The sequence below is a fragment of the Delphinus delphis genome, chromosome 4 (genome assembly GCF_949987515.2).
Source record: "Delphinus delphis chromosome 4, mDelDel1.2, whole genome shotgun sequence".
NCBI classification, from domain to species: Eukaryota; Metazoa; Chordata; class Mammalia; order Artiodactyla; family Delphinidae; genus Delphinus; species Delphinus delphis.
The window spans coordinates 15764397-15785664 of NC_082686.1; the positions used below are offsets into that span (position 1 = coordinate 15764397).

The 21268-nt window shown below is 36.1% G+C and overlaps 2 protein-coding genes across 2 annotated transcripts in view; one reads left to right on the forward strand and one right to left on the reverse strand.

Moving 5' to 3' along the window:
- The window catches only part of LTN1 (listerin E3 ubiquitin protein ligase 1), a 65229-nt gene extending 51294 nt beyond the window's left edge, over window positions 1-13935 (forward strand). Inside the window, exons 25-30 of the mRNA XM_060010428.1 lie at window positions 2284-2470; window positions 5937-6108; window positions 6981-7201; window positions 8892-9086; window positions 10359-10526; window positions 11120-13935. Of these exons, the coding sequence (XP_059866411.1) occupies window positions 2284-2470; window positions 5937-6108; window positions 6981-7201; window positions 8892-9086; window positions 10359-10526; window positions 11120-11182 (1006 nt within the window). The 3' untranslated portion in view covers window positions 11183-13935. The remainder of the gene's footprint in view (window positions 1-2283; window positions 2471-5936; window positions 6109-6980; window positions 7202-8891; window positions 9087-10358; window positions 10527-11119) is intronic.
- Window positions 13936-19099: 5164 nt separating this feature from the next.
- Window positions 19100-21268, reverse strand: part of N6AMT1 (N-6 adenine-specific DNA methyltransferase 1) — a 37813-nt gene continuing 35644 nt past the window's right edge. The window contains exon 5 of the mRNA XM_060010432.1: window positions 19100-20386. Within this exon, the coding sequence (XP_059866415.1) occupies window positions 20315-20386 (72 nt within the window). The 3' untranslated portion in view covers window positions 19100-20314. The remainder of the gene's footprint in view (window positions 20387-21268) is intronic.

Sequence of the window (21268 nt, forward strand, 5' to 3'; positions counted from 1 at the left end):
GAGAGAAGCCACTGCAGTGAGAAACCTGCGCACCGCATCGAAGAGTGTCCCCCGCTCACTGCAACTAGAGAAAGCCCGCACGCAGCAACGAAGACCCAAGGCAGCCAAAAAAAAAAAAAAATCATCTAACACAGAGCCATCTTATAAAGTGTTAAATATCTCATGTAATTTATTGGATACAGAAAGTGAAAAGCGGGTAAGAATGGTTGTGAGCGTATTGGTTGTTAACCCGTGTGATCGCGTGGCTGACTGGGAGCTGTAGTTCGCCACCACTGCCCAGCATCATAAGAGAGTAGTGTACTGCATATCGCCAGCCTGGGAAATGACCAAAATTCTTAGTATGGTTTCTATTGATTGCTTATTGCTTTCACACTATTGCAAAGTTGAAAAATTGTAAGTCAAACCATCGTAAGTTGGGGACCATCTGTAGTTTGCTTTATTAAATTCTCATAATCCATCATAATGACTTTAGAAGACTGAGGCAATACAAAAGCTCTAAATTTAGAGTATATGTTCCTTCAGATCTTGTAAGTTTATCTGTGAGATACAAATGAAATTTAGAGTTCACCCAAAGAGATAGTTACTCTCTCTTCTTAATTGTTCCTAAATCATTTTCAGTTTGCTACTGTTTAGTAAAACTGTCTTTGGCCACATGGGAGCTGTGGAAAGAGTATATCAATTCAAAAATCCATTGTGCACCCCTTTGTGCAAAGTATTAATTAAACATTGAGGGGAGAATACAGTGTTAGGTAAACAGTATTTTTCTTAAAGAGTTTATAATCTAATTTAGATGATATTACCCTATAATAGAAGACAGTGTATGACAAGTGCTAAGAAAAAGGATGATGTTAGAGGGACACAACTGCTGTGCCAGGAAGAGAAGACATTCTTGTGAGGAAGAGACATTTATGCTGGACATTTCAGATTAGGGAGCACTTTAGTAGGGCAGGGAAAAGTTGTGTGAACACCATGTGCAAAGGCATTGAGGCATGAGTGTTCAGGAAATGCTTGGGGAATATTGAGTAGTTGCCATTTAATGTATTTTTTAATTGTCTAGATCTTCTTCCACTGGAATATAAGCTCTGTGCAGGCAGACATTTTTGTCTCTTGTTCCTGACTGTATTCACAGACCCAGGTTTTTTGGCCTAAAACAGTCATAAATAGTGCTCATTTGTTGAATAAAAGTATAAATGAATATGTGTGGAGTAGGCAAGGAGGGTAGAGTGGAAGATGAAGCTGGAAGGGTAATGAAGGGCCTTCAAAATGACATTTTCTAGGAGTTGGGGCATTGTTTGGTAGAAGATGGGATACTACCAGCTGATTCTGGCAACAGTATAAAGCCTAAACTGTACGAAGAAGCAAGCAGAGGGGGACGCCATGCCAGAAGTCGTAGCAGTGCATGGAGGTTAGTGTAGAAAGTGGAGAGCTGTTGTTTGTAAAATCTAGTGACGGTTGGTATGGAATGGAAAAGGGTTGGTACATGAGATGGTGGTATTGAAGGTAAAAACTTAAGGGTAGAAGCTTAAAGAAGACTTGTTTATGGACTGGTAGTAGGAAGCCACAAGGGAAGAAAGATCACAGAGGTGAAAGGAGAGAACCAAGCTAGAATGTCAGAGAGAAGAGAGTTTGACAGGAGATGCACGCAAGTATTTCACTTTTTGAGAATCTTATAAGCTCATCTGTAAGTGTTAATGAGTGCAGTACTTCCGTAAAGAAGAAAATTACTTCACATTGTCATGAATTAATGTGAATGTTAAAATTTACTTCATTGAAGAAACATAGAGTCTTATGATCTTTTTACCCTTTATAGGATGATAAAGGACCTGATAGAATTTGTTAGCCCTAATCATTCCCCTGACTAGCCAAGGGACTTCAGACTAATAATTTAGCTTCTCTGGGTATCTGATTTTTTTTTTCATCTATAAAACAGAAGGTTGAAATATATGTTTTCTAAAAGGGTCTTTCCTTTAAGTGCTAACTTCTAGAGTTCATATTTTATAGCATATTTTATATATTTATAAATATAAAAATTATATTTTAATTTTTTTATATTTATAAATATGGAAATGTAGGTATATATTTATATAATACTTTATGTCTTTCAAATTCTGTAACTGCCTCTATGTGAATTAGGGGTCAAAACTGAATCTATAAAGGGGGACTTTTAAAATGTTTTTTGGAAAATAAAGATTTTTTTTTAAATGCTTGAAATTCGTACGTGCTGTCAATTTGTTAAGGGACAAGTTATGAAGAAAATTGTGGTGCTTAATCATTGATTCTTAGGTCACCACCAGCAGCACTGATGTCTCTTCTTAGCACTCAAGAAGACTTACTAGAAAATGTTTTGGGATGTATTCCTGTTGGACAGATAGTTACTATTAAGCCACTGAGTGAAGACTTCTGCTATGTTCTGGGATACCTCCTCACTTGGAAATTAATACTTACTTTCTTCAAAGCTGCTGCATCTCAGGTAAATAAAGTGAGACGACTTTTGGCAGTTCTGTCCTATATGTATTTCTCTGTTACTGTCCTAAACCCTTTTCTTCCCCTCCTTTTGGAAAAAAAGGGGAAATGCCTCACATTTTAATCTAATCTTATCTGGCTAATTTCAGACATTCTGCTAAATTTATTTCTCTCTCTGCTTCCTCATCCTCCTACAGGTTTTTACACACACACGCACACACACACACACACACACACACAGTTTTTTTGCAAAAGTAATTAATCTCTGGAATGTGCTTAGATTATTTTTTTTTTTCTAACTGAATGTAGCCACCAAGTCCTTTTATTGCAGGAAACCAGATTTCTATAATTTAATTTTGTGCTACCACAGTAAAGAGTTTCAAAAGAATCGGATCTTGCTATTCTTTTTCCTTTGGTCAACTTCTGACTCTTGTGGAGATGTCAATTACTACATCATTGGAAATTGCCTTACTTGAAAATCAGTGTTCAGAGAAAGATCTGTGAAATACTACCTTATATAATTCAGACTATTATTGCTAAATATAGAAAATATCCTATTGTAATTATTTTGACCAAATTATTTTAGCAGGCACTAGGTGTCTCTGTTGTCTCATGTTTAAGAAGGAAGTTGGAGAAATCTACTCCATTTTTAAAAATTCTTTTGACAGATTCCCACTTTTAAAAAGATTAACACATTGATTGAATCAGTTTAATAAAGTAGGTGGCTTCTTTGACAGGTTAATACAAAAAGACTTAATTATTACATATTTAAAGTGTGACTAAACATCTTGGCATTCATTTCCAATGTAATTTTTTAGAATCCTTAAGTTATAATTTATGTTGCTAATAACCCATACCTTGGTATAAATATAGAAACATAAGCACTTTTGCATTTTTTTAAGGGGAAAATCAAATCACAGAGGCAGCACTGATCTAGATGTTCAAATTATTTTATTTCTTTTCAGTCCTACCACTTATGTTTGTGATTTGAGCTAATTTTAATTCGCTGTATGATGTATTTCAAGAGCTCCTTGTTAAGCTTTTAAATTTGTTTCTTAAAATATTATTGGTCTCTAAAAAACTACAGCAAATTGAAGTTTTTATGTGTAAGAATTTCGTTCTCGTTATCGTATATTCAGAAATTAGGAATCTGGCCACGCCTCATCTTTCCCATTAGGCCAGAGTGGGGGAGGGGGAGGGGGCACAAAGCATTACAGCAGCATTTACTGAGCCTAGAAATTGAACTGAGCTGTCAACAGATAAACCAGCATAACCCAGTAAATAACACTAATTAGAGGAATCCTTAAAACAAACCGAAAAATTTTAAAAAACTTTGGTCCTTAATCTGAGTTGTTTTTAACGTTCTTCTTAAAACTAGTGAATCAGATTGCATTAGAAGCAAAGGTGTGTGTGTGTGCACGCACGCGCATGTGCACGCACCTGTATGTATGTTTTTTATAGTTTTGTTGAGATATATTTCACATATCATCAAATTTATTTAAAGTGTACAGCTTGGTGTTTCTAGTGTATTCACAGAATTGTGCACCTATCACCACTATCTAAATTTAGAATAGTTTCAACATCCTTCCACCCCCCAAAAAAATCCCTTACCTATCTGCAGTCACTTCCCATTTCCTTTCAAACTCCCCAGCCACTGGCAACCACTAATCTATTTTCTGTCTCTATGGATTTGCCTACTGTGGACCTTTCACATATGTGGCCTTTTGTGTCTGGCTTATTTCATATGGCATAATGTTTTCAAGATTCATTCGTAGTATAGCATGTATCGGTATGGCATTACTTTTTATGCTTAAATAATATTGCGTTGTATGACTATACCACATTTTGTTTATCCAGTCATCCAGTGGGCATTTAGGTTGTTTCCACTTTTTGCCTATTGTGAATAAAGCTGCTGTGAGCATTTGTGCATAAATTTTTTTGGTGTACATATATTTCTCATTTCTCTTGCGTTGTATACCTAAGAGTGTGATTTCTGGGTAATAGACGTGGGTTTTTAAAAGCCCAATGCTATATGTATTAAGTTTTTTAAGAAATTCTACTTTGCTTCCAACTTTTTATTTTGAAAAATATTCGGATTTACAGAGAAGGTGGACAGCAGACATCATGATGCTTTACCAAAAGTATTTAAACATATGTCTCCTAAGAACAAGACATGTTTCAACATAAATGTAATATAAATATTACACTCAAATTTGATTTCAATGCAGTAATATTATCTAATTTGTATTTAAATTTTCCCAGTTGTCAGATGTCCTTTATAGTTTTATTTCCTTCTATATTGAGGTTTCAATCAAGGGTCATGTTTGCATTTGTCTGTCATATTTCTTTAGCTTATAATTCCTCTACTTTTCTTTGGTGTCATTCACCGGATCAGTTATTTTGTAGACTGTCTTCCAGTTTGGATTTGTCTGGCAGTTTCCTCAACATTAGATTCTGGTTGCTTTTCATCAAGAGTATTTACTGCACAGTGGTGATGTATTCTCAGTGCCTCACCTCAGGAGCACAGAATGTCATCTGTCCTTTTATTGGTGATGTTAAGTTTGGTTACTTGGTAAAGGTAGTGTCCTCCAGATTTCTTCATTGTAAAGGTTCTTTGATCATTTTTTTAAGAATCAATTCCAAATACTATGGCTTGATCTTTGTATTTGACCATTCATAGTGTTCAGAAAATGGTATATTTGTACTATGAAGAAACATAGTGTAAGAAATAATTTTAAAACGGGTACAAATACCAAAGAGCTACAAGGTAAATGTTAATGAATGAAAACTACATTACTGAGGAACAAGTCTAAAGCACATGTCTCACATAGATACCTGTAGTACACCCAACGGTGCCAAATTTTCCTGTTTTTTAAAAAGAAACCAGAAAAAGAATCCATATTTTTTGTGAAATGTCCTGATTTATAAAACAACTAATGAGAAGACCCCAAGACATTTTGAAATACTAGTTTGTGCTGTCATAAAGGGATGCTGAAATGTTTGATATAGCATGAGGTCAGCCATAAAAATGGGATTCGTTTTAAGCAGAATTTTGAAAGATTAGGGATTATGTTGTGGAAGGAACTTGTGGAAGATTTGGGAGGAGAGTGAGCAAATCGTCTCTGGGGAATGGTGAATAGATTTTTCTCAGCTCAGAGACTCCAAGTGGATGTGAACTTATCAACAGGGAGACAGTTTGAGAAAGATGTTAGAGGCATATGTCTGATAATGAGGGGATAGTGAAAACTTCTGCTAGTTTATGAGAAGCGGGAGCAGTGCCTTCAAATGACACAACTGGAAAGTAAAACTGTGGCATATATTTTATAGGACTCTTCCATGTCATTCTCAGTGTTCAAATGAATTCATTTTTGTATTGTGTTCTTGTACAGTCTGTTACACGTTAGTTTGTTCATATCTACTGATTTTCTTCGTTTAATTGGGTTTCCTAACAAAAATTGTTTACTCTCCACCAGCTTCGAGCTCTGTATTCAATGTACCTTCGAAAAACAAAAAGCTTGAATAAATTGCTCTATCACCTGTTCAGGCTTATGCCAGAAAATCCGACCTTTGCAGAGACAGCTGTTGAGCTCTCCAATAAGGACCCTAAAACATTCTTTACAGAAGAACTCCAGTTGGGTATTAGAGGTCAGTATGATGTGTGTTTGTGTTCTTTCTTAGAGACTAGGTTCAGATCAGGTTATCCTGAGGGCATGGAGAATAATCCCAGATGTGTGTCCTGGCTATGAGAGTGTTGAAGTGCCAGATTTTCCGTATTTCTCTAAATAGGACATATAATTAGATTTTGTGCATAAGGTTGTTAAGAATTTAATTAATTTTTGAAGTTTACTTTGTTGAGACTATTATCTTTTACTAAGTAAACAAGTATTTGTTACACAGTATGTTTTGTAGGCCTGTAAATAAATAGTCTTCAGTTGGGGAAACAAAGATAAGTAAAATTTATTTTTCACTCCGGGAGCTCACATTTTAGCTGAAGGAATAGACATGCATGCATCTAGCTGGGCCGCAGTGTTCTAAGTGATTTCCTGAGAATAGGAATTTTTTAAATGCCTTGGAGATCTGAGGATGGGACTTTGTCTTGTGAGTACTGAGGTGGGATTCTAGAACTTTTGCATAACACATCAGTGAGCTCTGGGAAAAGTAAAGGAGGCCAGACTCTTTTTCATAATTTATAAGAAAAAGAATCTTTATAATTCTTCCTCCTCTTTGAAGTGTGTGTGTTTCACTGTATTTGTGATCTTTAATGTGAAATAAAGAGTGCTATTTCTAAGCAGATTTTTCAGTGTCATTCAGGATTTTCATTATTTTTACAATTCTGATTGTTCATTTTGAATGTGTGAGAAAAAGCTAATACTCGAGTTCTGGTTTCTTTGGTATGTTTGTTTTATGAGCACTAGTGTTAAGGAATTGAAAATGATTTTCTAAGAAAATACTAATATTAGTCTGTTATTCTATGTAAGAAATATATGTTACTAACTAAGAATTTGTTTTTTCCTCAGATACCTCAACTCTTCCATACCATATTCCACATTTGGCTTGTTCAGTCTATCACATGACATTAAAAGACTTGCCCGCCATGGTTAGGCTGTGGTGGAATAGTAGTGAGAAGCGTGTTTTCAATATTGTAGATAGATTTACAAGCAAGTATGTTAGCAGTGTTCTTTCTTTTCAAGAAATATCTTCTGTGCAAACAAGTACACAGCTATTTAATGGCATGACGGTTAGTATTGTCTTGGATTTTTTCTAGAAAAGTTGTTTCAGTATTGGTTATGTCTATCAGTTGTAGTGAGTATCATCACAATTGTAACTCTTGGTTCAGAATTTACAGAAATTGTCCACTTTATTTTCGGATTATTGGATATCAGATCTCAAATTAATGCATAGGTTAAAATGATGTTATAATTTTATTTACCCCCACCAAATAGTTTTTGGACATTCATTAGTTAATTCAAAATATATATTGGAATGCTTACATATGCCAGGCACTGTGTGCCAGTCACCTGCAAAATGAACAGTTTAGAACGGTCAGATTCCTGTCCTGTAATAACATACAGTCTAATAAAGGGAAAAGAGCGATACTGATAATGGTTTTTTTGCATTGGAAACTGGAAAGTGGCACATTAAGAGGAATAATGCTCTGCGGTCAGAGTGGGAAAAGTTCATCTGGCTGAGGGGATTAGGTGAGACTTTATGGAGGAATTTTATTTTGAGATAGGCAGGATTTTCTTATGAGGAAAAGCATTTAATATAGAGAAAACAGTATGGTAAAAGCAAAAAGCTTGAAGATGGGAATGTAATTTCTGAGATGGCCTAAGAAATGATGAATAGCCCAGTATTCATATGGAGTAGGATTCATGAAGGTAAATAGAGAACAAACTGCTTCTATGATGAATTGGGGACATACTGGGAAAGGCCTCAAGTAACAGTCTAAAATATTTGGGCCTATGTAGCCACTGAAATTTTTCTTTTCTTTTTTTTTTTTTTCCTTTGGCTGTGTCGCGTGACTTATGGACCTTAGTTCCCTAACCAGGGATTGAACCCGTGCCCTCAACAGTGAAAGTGTGGAGCCCTAACCACTGGACTGAAATTTTTCTTTTGGGGCAGTGACACTGTCAGAGTTATAATCTGTGAAATTTCTGTGACTGAAGTCTTATAACATGGGCTGTTGGCATGGAGCTTGGGTTCAGGTGAATAGTTAGGGAGACTTGTAATGTGTAGACATTATGAGGAGGGCCCGGGGAAGGCAGTATCAGTGAGAATAGTCCTTAAAGGGGGAGGGATGTGAGAAATTTTGTGGTGATTTATCCAAACTTGCGACTAGTTAATATCTGGAATGTGGTAGAAGGAGAATTTTAAGAAGATGCTACGGTTTTTAGCGTGGAAATAGGAAAGCCAGAGGAATAAATCTTTAAAGGATGATAATTTGTGTTTTATGTTGAGTTTGCAATGCTAGTAAGAAAATCAAGATCAGGTATAAATATTCTGGCAGTTGCTGGTTGGCTCTAAAGCTCAGGAGAATTCTGTGGTAGAGAAAGACTTGAAAAACATCTAAATAGAAGTGATATTTGATACGTTAGCTTTGGAAAAGAAAGAATAATTAATAATAACCCATTCTGTTATTGGTCTATGCAAAAACTATGATGTGACAAGCCTAATATACTAAAACATACTTTTTAATGAGTAGTGCATTTCTTTTTGAAACATCTTTGAATGTCATAACATCACTATAAAACATTTCAGGTATTTGAACCTATTTATTAAACATCTCATGTCAGATAAGTGAACACTGTTTACCTGTGTTTTGTTTGAATGAGGACTGGCTGCTAGCAGTCAACCTGTCAAGATGGTTTTTGAATGAAAGGGAAGAAAAGAAATTTGGCAAAAAAAATATTACCTTCCATGTGTTGCAGGTTAAAGCTCGAGCTACTACTCGAGAAGTCATGGCCACTTATACTATTGAAGATATAGTTATTGAACTTATAATACAGCTGCCTTCAAATTATCCATTGGGTTCAATAACAGTAGAAAGTGGGAAAAGAGTTGGAGTAGCTGTTCAGCAGTGGCGAAACTGGATGCTGCAGCTAAGCACTTACCTTACCCATCAAGTAAGTGTCTGTGTACACATTTGGCTTTCTAAACTAGAGAAAGATTGCTGATTTACTATTTGAAAGGGCAATAAAACAAAAATATATCTCTTCTGCTTAAGTAGAAATAGTTACTGTATTTTGTTAGATAAACAGATACATGCCTAAATGATTTGAATCTGCCAAGCTGGTGGGGTTTTTTTTGTTTTTTTCCCGCTGCTTTGGGTCTTCCTTGCTGCGCACGAGCTTTCTCTAGTTGCAGTGAGTGGGCGCTATTCTTTGTTGTGGTGCGCGGGCTTCTCATTGTGGTGGCTTCTCTTGTTTCGGAGCACGGGCTCTAGGTGCGTGGGCTTCAGTAGTTGCAGCACGTGGGCCCTAGAGCATGCAGGCTTCCATAGTTTGTGGCACATGGGCTCAGTAGTTGTGGCACATGGGCTCAGTAGTTGTGGCATACGGGCTTAGCTGCTCTGCGGCATGTGGGATCTTCCCAGACCAGGGATCAAACCCATGTCCCCTGCATTGGCAGGTGGATTCTTAACCACTGTGCCACCAGGGAGGTCCCCTGCCAAGCTGTTTTAATTTTTCAGGCTCTACAGCTTTTTCTCTTCTGGTGTTTGAGAAGAATTGACTTCACTTCATTGACATTGTAGATGATACAGAACAATACATGGTATTAAAGTTTGAGAGGGAATCATTTTGTGAGACATGGGACAGATGAATGTCTTCTGAGCTACTTTACTTTAACATTTCAACTTTCCTTCTGTGGTTAGAGAAATCCCAGTACTTTCAAAGACCTTTGCCTTTTAAACAAATTGTAAGTTTCTAGTTTTGTTTGCACATTGTCATGTATCTCAGACATTCTACAGTAAAGAAAAATTATTTTAAAACAAGTATATTCACCAATATTGTAGAGCTGGAACAAATCAGCATTTGAGTAGGTGAGATAGTTAATTTCATCATTTTTAGTTAAAAGTTAGGAGAGCTGATCCAAATGATTTAATTATTTAAAAAGTTTCATCAAACAATAAGCTAAGACTATAAAACTTGAAAATTGGGGCAGGAGCCTTTCTTTCAAGTCTGCCTTTAATGTAGAAAAATTACATCTGGTTCCTAAAACCTGGGAGGTCATTTTAAAAACGAGTATTCTTAAAACTTAGAATCGTGAATATAGCCAAGCAGATTCTCTTCTCTCCAAATTATAATACAACTTTAAAATTTGTGAAACTGAATAAAAATAATACTGGTGGTCTTCAGTGTGTATTGACTTTATTTATCTATTTTTCTTGTTAACAGAATGGCAGTATTATGGAAGGCTTAGCATTATGGAAAAATAATGTAGACAAACGTTTTGAGGGTGTTGAAGATTGTATGATTTGTTTCTCAGTCATTCATGGTTTCAACTATTCTCTTCCCAAAAAAGCCTGTAGAACATGCAAGAAAAAGTTCCATTCAGCCTGCTTGGTAAGCTAAAGAGAAATTAACTTATTTATATCTTATATATAATATATATATATGATATCTAACCTTGGAAAACAGTAGATGTTAAACTCTTAATTGTGGTTAATGGGAGACATATTAAAAATGATTTTTCAAAATTTGTGAAAGATAGTAATTTACTGAGACTGGTGGCATCAAAGCCCTTTAATAAGTGGATGTTTCTAAAATAGCTCTCGGCACTCAAAAAATAGATGGTCTTGTAAGATCTACACCGTAAAGGAGACTGAAAATATTGGAACTGAGAGCCATCTGGCATCAGAGCTTTTTGCTCTTTTTAAACAGCGTATTGGAAAGAAAGCCACCCTATGTTCAGTTCCTTCACAGGAGGTCTTCCTCACACATCTTCGTGGTTGTGTGCATGAGCCTAGGTGGAAAGCGTCACAGTGTGGCCTTTGGAAGGAATACTGAGTTGTGTTGATTTTGGGGATGAGCGGAGGGGAGCAAACATTTCAGTATTCTCCCTTGTCTTACTTTATCATTTGAAGGTAACTTTAGATGTGTATGTAAAATGGCAATTTTAAAAGTTTTTAACATTTAAATACACTTTTCTTTTTCAGTACAAATGGTTTACGTCTAGCAACAAATCCACTTGTCCTCTCTGTCGTGAGACCTTTTTCTGAGATTTTTTTCTTTTCCCCATTGGAATTGATCCCTGAAGTAAATCAAGCAAAGGCAGTGGATTTGGATTCATCTTGAAGTGTTGATGTGAGAAGGCCAGTGAGCATTCTTTCAAATAGGACCTTCTCTGGAAAATTATTTTGGTTAATGTAATGATCCTAAAATCAGGTTTACTTACCTTTAGATTGCTTTGTAAATGTTCGGAAACCTTTTCTTTTACATAAGAATATTACATACTGGAGAGAAAATATTTATATTAATAGTTTAATCTCTTTGTACATTTAAAAATAAACAGGGAAAAACCCTAAATTACAGAACTGGAATTTGTGAAAGCGTTCTACAACTGTATTATACTGATAAACCCATTCAGTTTGTTGATCTATGTTCTAGAACAGTCTGAGTGAGGTAAATGAATTGAGAGGGTTGATTTACATTTACAGATATTTTAAGACTTATTTATTAGTTATGACAACAAAATTAATTAGTATTCTGATATTTATAGATTATTTTAATGATAAAATGACATTAAGCTATTAATATAGCTTATCTTAAGCTATTTAAAGCATGCTCTGAAATCCTATATAAAAGAGTATAAACTGAACTTTAAGGTGCCTCCATTTGTAAAGGGTTATGAAATTCAGAAAATTAAATTCACAACACGGACCTTTTACTGTAGAAGAAGAATTTCCTTGTACTAGTGAAATTTGAATTGCAGACTTGTCAGTGAATTTATTACTCAGTTGGAATGAGTCTCCAGAGGGTGAGAATTTGAGAGAAACAGGAGTTAGATTATCTTATTCGTGAAGCAGAGTGGTAGTTATTCCTCTATCAAGAGCAAAGAAATAAATGAGTTATTTCTGAAACTTAAGTGGTGGAAAAAACAAAAAATATAAAAATGTAGTAGGAGCCTTTCAATTTTGTAAGCAAATTTTGCTATTCTTACGGGTCAAAGTTACACTAAATTAGAGAGTTGCGGGGAGGTGATTTTTTCTAGCCTTCCGAAGTACAAGTTAAGAATTTTAATACCAAGTAAAATTCAGTTTAACAGGCTGAAATGGGGTAGGTGAAAACCTGCCTTTTGCCACAGCACTATTGCCCTTAAAAATCGTGCCCAAAATATAAAAGTGTGGAAGTTTGGAACTTGGAATAATTTTATTGCAGTCTTCCATCACATGGGAAATATTAGCATCTTTACTAGCAAGGTTACTTGAAGAATCAGCTAATCATCTCTGTTGCAAATGTTTAATTGGCAAAAAGCAACTCATGTTAAATAAAATTACTGCTTACCATCAACTGGGTAAAATGGTTATTATTGAAATAGTATGAATGTGGTCAGAGTATCGTAGTGGAGAGTGAAGTATTACGTGTGAGTTAAAGATCTCGAGTTGTATTTGTAGACGCAGTGTCCGGCCCAGTTTTGTCTGTCTCCTAAATTTTTCTCTGTAGTATTTATTATCTTATAGTCTTGAGGCTCAAGGAGTCAGTAAGTGAAGTACAGATAGCAAAATGCTACTACCTCTTCTTAACCCCTTTCTTAAAATATTCTCTCTTTTTCTGTGTCTCTCTCTGACATGGTAAACCCAAAGGATTGTGTTACTCCTCTGTGAAAATTACACACTTTTCCTTTAAAAATTGTTTTATAGTAAGACTTTGTTTATAACTTTTCCAGGATTGGTGCATCTTGATTTCTGACCCAAACCCCAAGTAGAAAAGAAAAGGGAATAATGGAGCATTGTTTTTCCACATTATTATTTAGGGCATCAGGTTCTTGGTGAAACAGTATAATTAAGTGGGATACCTACTCTTCATACTTAGGACTCTTAGCACATTTCTCTGAGACTTGTAAATATAAATGTAAAGCTTGTTATTGTTTATATGCTAAAGAAAAAGCTTTCCAAAATAAGACTGAAATTCAGAATATCACATTAATTAAAGTTCATTTATATATCTTTGTTAACTCGAGAGCATCCCTTAAAATTCTAGCATAAGGACATTTTAAAATTGCATGAGATTCAAAGCTCATTAGGAAAATTATTAATTTAAAACCCTAATGTAAATTGCAAATTTTAGAATTTATTTTTAACTCATATTTATCACATGCTGTAATGTATGTACATAAGTTCTGTGGCTTAAAATAATTAATATTATTACTTGACAAGTTTTTGTGGTGTGAATACTTAATGTTATTATTTGACTGTTATACCATATGTGCCCATTAAAATTCTTTTTAATTGCAAAATACTTCAAATATACATAATAATAATAATATAAATGCCCTTGTACTCTTCATAAACTATTTTGCCATATATGCTTCTGATTTTTAAAGAAATAAAATGTTACTCTTTTGTACTCTTCCCTGAGGCCATCTCCTCCTTCCCTCCATAGAGCTAACCCACTATTCTGAAGTTGGTGTGACTCCTTTCTACTTAAGATTTTATACTTTACCATGTGTTTACATCCATAAATAATATATAGCAGCTTTTTAAAAGTTTATGATAGCCTATCACAAGTGCTCTTTTGTAATTTGCTTTCTCATTCAACATAACTGCTGTTTAGTATCATTATATCAGTTTGCTTACCATTTCCCTCACTAATGGTCATGTCAATTGTTACTGTTTGCCATTTTGAACCGTGCTGCAAGTGTACATTCTTGATAATATTTTCTCATGCAAATGAAATGTGCTAGATATTCTGGACATATGCACCCACATGGAATTTAAGGTGGTAGATACTCTATGATTTTAGATGTATGCTCTGTGACTTTAGATGTTGTCAAGTTGCTCTCCAAAGTGGTGTGCAAGTTTGCACTCCCAGTGGTAGTGTAAGAGAATTCTGGTTTTCCTAAGTCATCACTAAAACACTTAGTCTCACCACTTTTTTTTTTTTTTTTTTTTTGTGGTATGCGGGCCTCTCACTGTTGCGGCCTCTCCCGCCGCGGAGCACAGGCTCCGGACGCGCAGGCCCATCGGTCATGGCTCACGGGCCCAGCCGGGCCCAGCCGCTCCGCGGCACGTGGGATCCTCCCGGACCGGGGCACAAACCCGCGTCCCCTGCATCGGCAGGCGGACTCCCAACCACTGCGCCACCAGGGAAGCCCTCACCACTTTTGAAGTTTTCCAGTCAGAGATGTGAGATAGTAGCTGTTTGTTTTAGTTTATATTTCCCTGGCTACCATGAATCTTAGCTTTATTCCATATATTTATTGGTCATTATTTTGTGAATATATTATCTATGTGCCTATTTTTCTCATGGATTTTATATATTATTATTTTGATCCTAATGCTGTATCTCTTACAGGGATTCTTCAAGTAGGTGCCTTGACTTTAACATGGTCTGTAGCTGTCTTTAATTATACAGAATTTTTCAGTTAAATTGATCATTCTTTTCCTTTACACTTGAGCTTTTTCTGTGTTAGGTTTAAAAAATTGGTTCCTTCCCTGAGGCTTAAAAAAATTCTTTTATACATATTTTGTTCTAAAAGTTATGAATTTCAAAATATACCGAATTCACCTGAAACTAAATTTTGTGACTGTTGTAAGGTAGAAGTCCTGCCCCATATTGATAGCCAGTTTTCATAATATTATTTGTTAAATAGTCCACCCATTGCCCATTGACTCTGTAGTGCCTCCTCTCTTATATTACCGAATCTTGTATGTGTATTGGTTTCTGGCCTCTGTATTCTATTCCATTGGTCTATTTATCTGTGTTAATTCTACACAAATTTTTTTTAATTTAAAAAACTGCTTTATAATTAATCTTGAAGAGTAGGCGAGTAGTCTTTTACTCTTGCTCTCCTTTAAGACTTTTCTTGGATAGTCATATCCTCTGCATCCAAGAACTCCCTTTCCTTCTGCTTGTTTCCTATCATGGCCAATTTGTCCTTACTACAATGAGTTGTCTTATGGAAGATTTTGGCAGGTGTCCATCCTAGGTTTTATCTGGTGGAACTTAGGAGGCTCTTTGGGCTTCACCAGATTTTATACTTTAGGTTTTAAAGTCCAGTTATTCTGTTTGCTTGTTTGGTTTCCAAAAGTAGAGGCCAAAACTTTGTGTATTTATGGTGGAATCCTTGAACCTCTCCATGAATTTTTCTTTCTGTTTTGTAAAAGTTCCTTGCAAAAAGGACTTTGGACTGAGCAGAGTGTTTGGCATGTGGGTCAGCTATTTCCAATTAAAGTCTTTTTTTTTTTAATCTGTGGTTTTCTTTTTAAGGACAGCAAGTTCTTTGTGTAGCACCAAGGCATCAAATAATTTGTATATTTGTTGTCCAGATTTTATAGGGGTACCTGAGGAGGTTAAGAAACTTCAGTTTCCATGGCATTCCAAATTGATGTGCTATTTCAAAAAAGTAGCTACAGTATATCGATTTACTCTTTTATTTTTAGTAATGTAATGTACCCTATAGAAGACCATAAGTTGGACCACTTGAGCCTATCTGGTTAAGTCCTGGATACTATTATATAGCCAGATAACATTCATTCTTTAAGATAAGACCCATTAACGATCGACATCTGTAGGAACTTAGTAGTGGAGTATTCAAAATTTCTGTTCTGGGCACGGACTTCTTGAACTGCAGAATCATAATCGTGGGAATCTCTTTTATCAGCTAAAGTTAAGAGAGTTTCTGGATTTGAGAAGGCATACAGTTCTGGTGTACAGTTGATAAAATGAGAAGGAGAGGGCTTCCCTGGTGGCGCAGTGGTTGAGAGTCCGCCTGCTGATGCGGGAGACACGAGTTCGTGCCCCCGGTCCGGGAAGATCCCACATGCCGCGGAGCGGCTGGGCCCGTGAGCCATGGCCGCGCTGAGCCAGCGCGTCCAGAGCCTGTGCTCCGCAACGGGAGAGGCCACAACAGTGAGAGGCCAGCGTACCGCAAAAAAAAAAAAAGAAAGTGAAAATATACATTATATAGTATCATCAGATTTACTTTTGCATATTGATCTTTTACCCTGCAACCTTGCTGAATTTGTTTACTAGTTCTAACAGTGTGTGTGTATTCCTTAGAATTTTCTATATATAAGATCTTGTCATTGGCCGTAGAGACAGTTTTATTTCTTTTCCATTCTGGATGCCTTATTAGGCATCTGGCTAGAAACTCCAGTGTTGAATAGAAGTAGTGAGAGCAGATATCTTTTTTTTGTTCCTGATCTTAGGGGGTAAGCTTTCAGTCTTTCAGCATTGTGATGTTAGCTGTTATTGATAAAGTCAGATTTAAAGGTGAACTAAGTACAAATTCTGAAGATACTTCAACTAATTACTCTAGGCTGCAGTTTCTCAGTGCACGAGAAAGTAAGCTATTGTATCAAAGGATAGGCTGTAAGAGGCAACAAATTTTTGATGTATGTGATGCTGTTGAAAAACCATTAAAGCAGAGTTTCTCAACCTCACTACTGTTGGCATTTTGAGCTGCAAAATTCTTTGTTCTGGGGACTGTCCTGTGCATTGTAGGATGTTTAGCAGCATCCCTGGCCTCTGTTTACTAGATGCCAGTGCAGTATCCCAGTTATGAGAACCAAAGATGTCCAAACATTGCTAAATGTCACCTAGGTGATAAAATTGTCCCCAGTTGGCAACACTTACCTTAGAGCATGGACTAATCAGGCACCATTCAATAGAAATATAGTGTGATCCACATATGGTATTTTAAGTTTTGCTAGTAGCCAAAAATGTAAGAATAGGTGAAATTTTAATAACAATTTGTTTAACTTGGTATCCAAAATACTATTTCAACATATAATCAACTAAAAAGTTTAGATATTTTACATTCTTTTTTCATATTAAGTTTTTGAAATCCAGTGTACTTTAAATTTATAGCATTTCAATTTAGATAGGAAATTTTCATCAGAAATACTTTATCTGTATTTAGATGTCAGGAAATTTACTGTTAAAAAAGTAAATTCATATACCCAAGTTTTCTCCAAACACACTTAACAGTTTTCCAATAACTGGATCTATTTTGAAATTTTAATTAATAAAAATTAAATAAAAATTTGAAATTTAGTTCCTTAGTCACACTTACCACATTTCAAGTGATCATTAGCCACATGTGGCTAGTGGCTATTGTATTGGACAGTGCAGGCCTAAACTTACATGTACATAAAAAAAGAAAGGTTCTTGATAATCTAAGAAGAATCACTCTGGACTCAAACTCAGCTACAAACACTTTTACTTATGTCTTGAGAGCCTTTTGCCTGTAAAATTCTGGGATCATAGCTTATCCTTTGGTTAATTTTTGAATCACACATAGTGTAGTCATATGTCAAAATCAGCTATACTTTTGTCACATGTAGCATTTTCCAGAATTTTAAAAAATAATTCTGCAGTAAATTTTAACTGGCAGTTCCGTTTATTAAATGGTTGTACCATGAGGAAAGTACTATATTCTGATAATGGTCCTGAAATAATAGTTATAGATTATTGGACATTTCCATTATTTGAGTGGTTTTAGTACTCTGATGGGTCTGATGTATTATGGTAATAGAATTATTAGTAGGTAAAGTTAGTAGTAGGTAAGTTACCCATATCAGTATATTGTTATCCATCTGTATTTATAGATCTTACTCCTTAGGGGTCTAGAAGAAGGTCGGGGAATTGTTAAGTGCTAGTGTTTACTGGAGTAACATTACTAGAGAGGTTTTGGATAGTTGTCCTGTTTCTTAGCCATGACTGTACATTAATTCTTTTCCTAGCCTTTCTGCTTATGGTATTCCTAACCACAGCTGCCCATTTCTCATAGAACAGAAAACGTTTTGGCCTTATTTTTGTTTTGATTATCAGTTGCTTTATCTTGAAGGTCAGAAGTTTGTTTTGATTTCTAGATTTTTGAAATGTTTAACGATGTGTTGGAGATCATCTAAATTGGCATTTCTGAGCAAACCCATGCCTTGGGCAGTGAAAGCCCTGCGTCCTAACCACTGGACTGCCAGGGAATTTCTTTTTCAGACAGAAAAATTCAAGAAATGACCTTGAAAGGGTAAGCAAACAGGAAATGCACTACTAAGGCCATTTCAGATGCCTTTCCCTTAGGAAAAGTCTTAACAACTCAACGGCAACAACAAAAATTCAAAACTATGAACAAATAGACTTGTCCTTTTTTTTTTTTTTTTTTGAAAATGAAAAAAAAGAAAAAAAAAGGACAAGCCTGTCTGTCTTTACATTAGCTTTTTAGGATACTCCAGAATATTGTTTGAAATTTTTTCTGGGTTTGTTTTGGAGTCTGCTACTTATTCATCTTTTTTGTTTGTTCATAGTTTTGAATTTTTATTGTTGCTGTTGAGTTGTTAAGACTTTTCCTAAGGGAAAGGCATCTGAAATGGCCTTGTTAGTGCATTTCCTGTTTGCTTACCCTTTCAAGGTCATTTCTTGAATTATGAAGAGCTGAGTTATTTAAACCATCACCTAATTTTTTGTGTTTTTTTGTTGTCATTGTTTTTGCTGCTTTTAAGCTTTTTACCCTCATCTGAGGGGCTGACAATTAAGTGAACTGGTTGGTACAAACCTGGTAGTCCAGGACAATAAATATCAAACAAAATTCTGGGGCTTCCCTGGTGGCGCAGTGGTTGAGAATCTGCCTGCCAATGCAGGGGACACGGGTTTGAGCCCTGGTCTGGGAAGATCCCACATGCCGTGGAGCAACTAGGCCCGTGAGCCACAACTACTGAGCCTGCGTGTCTGGAGCCTGTGCTCCGCAAGAAGAGAGGCCGCGATAGTGAGAGGCCCGCGCACCGCAATGAAGAGTGGCCCCTGCTTGCCGCAACTAGAGAAAGCCCTCGCACAGAAACGAAGACCCAACACAGCCAAAAATAAATTAATTTAAAAAAAAATACGGGAGTCCATGTATTTAAAAAAAAAATTCTGAATTCTGCATAAATTTGTCTTCCTAAGGGTAAGAAAATTCTTGATTAAAGCTGTCAACTTGACTCTAGATCAAGGTTCAAATATCAGTTTGTTTAGATCTGCATTCTGGTCTAATAGTTTTGAAGGAATATATATAATGTAAATGATCTGTGTTAAGAAAACCTTTGAGGAAAGGATTACTTGTTTGGGAGGTAAAAGAAGGTGCAGAAGGATAGAAGGGGTTTTAGTGGATGGTAAAGCTACAGCTGGGTAGAGAGAAAGGTGCAAGCAGGATGGGTTTAGAAGGTTTGAATGGGAACAAACTGGTATTTCTTTCACAGAGGCTTTCTAAGAGTCATTGTTTCATTTTGAGGCCACAGCATACCAATCAAAAGTTGACTGTTGAATGCTTTAGGCTTTTTTCCCCCTAATTTCTCTAGAGCTCCTTTGAAATGTATTAATTTTGATATATCAGAAGTTCCCTATAATGGCTATTGTAATTCTAAGACATTTTTAGCAAAAAAATTTGCTTTTATCAAGTTAAGCACAAGAGTTAGGATTGTAGTGAAAATTGTGCCAGGAGGAGGTTGTGTCTTTGACACAGACAAATCAGTGACAAACAAGAAAAAGGAACTATGTTCGTCGAGTGTGTTTGTTAATGATAGATGAGGTTCTTCAAGGAAGCAGAGGATAGGAAGGAGCCAAGTGATCAGTGACCCCAACAACTGATCCTGAAATACGGACTAAACAAAGTGAACTTCTTTCACAAATTGCCAGGTCTTGGGGAGAACTCTTAAGAGGATCTCACAGGGGACCCAAAGCAAAGTTTGACCCATCATTTTAACAGCCAGTTTTCATCAGTCTAATGAATCATTAGTCTTTAGGGCCAACTTGTGTTGATTTGGAGACTTAGTTTATGCCTCCATCTGTTCCCTATGAAGTCCTTCCTTATATGTTCAACAGACACAAGACAGTAAGGGACAAAATAAGAAAACATAAGACAAGAATTTGTATAAATAGATGAACAGGAAAGTGAAAGCAAACCAGGTAGTGGGTTTGATTATCATAAAGACGGAACTAAGTGTACTAAGTAACTTTATATGAAGATCTATTTGTTTAGAATTCTTAGATAAAATAAATTCAGCAATTAGAGCTCAGTGAACCCTAGTCAAAGTTCAGATTGTTTTTGAGAAACTCACCTGGCAACAGATGTGAGGACTATTGGAGTTTGGGACTCAAGAGGCCGCTGATCTTTCCTGTTGGTCCAGGGGTCCACTGGGATACTGCCAAGTGAGGTATTATAAATAATCTTGATGTGAGAATTGTCCAAGGAAGAGATCAAGATTACTACTTGATATCTGAAACAAAGCCTATATTAAGAAAGGGAGAGTTATGCTGGTTTGGCCCGTCATTTTGAGTAAATCCAGTTGCTAATTTTACATAAGGTTTTTGACTCGGGTATTGTTCTGGTGTTGTGTTGGTTACAGAGGTGGAGTGGGTTGATGTCACTCTTACAGTCATGGTTATTCTGGCCAGCTGGCTTTCAGAAGATTTAGTGATAAGTTTATTGTTGACTGGTTGACCTTCAAAAGTGTGAGACTGTCACTGAATGATTGGCTTGCAGAGGCAAGGTTGCTGAATCGAGTTATTGTTGATTACATAGATTTTGAATTGGTTCTAATTTACTTGTTACTGGCTGTAGAACAGTCTGTTATCAAGACTGGAGAGAGAGGCTTTTTTATTCTTAACAGGTTTGTTGGTTGTATAGTTATTTTTTAAATTAAGTGAAATCCACATAACATAAAATAAACCACTTTATTTTAGTGTTTTAAAGTTTAGTTTTCATTTTTGGCTGTGCCATGCGGCTTGTGGGATCTTAGTGTCCCAACCAGGGTTTGAACCCAGCCCCTCAGCAGTGAGAGCCTGGAGTTCTAACTACTGGACTGCCAGGGAATTCCCAAAATTAACCATTTTTAAGTGGACAGTGGGAATTCCCTGGCAGTCCAGTGGTTCGGATGCAGCGCTTTCAGTGCTGTGGGCCTGGGTTTGATCCCTGGTCAGGGAACTAAGATCCTGCAGGCCTTGGGGCATGGCCAAAAAATAAAAAAATAAAATAAAGTGGACAGTTCAGTAGCACTTAGTACATTAAACAGTGACTTCCCAACCTCCCACCCTACCCCTAGTAACCACCAACCTGCTTTCTGTCTCTATGGATTTACCTTTTCTGGACATTTCATACAAATGGAATTGTA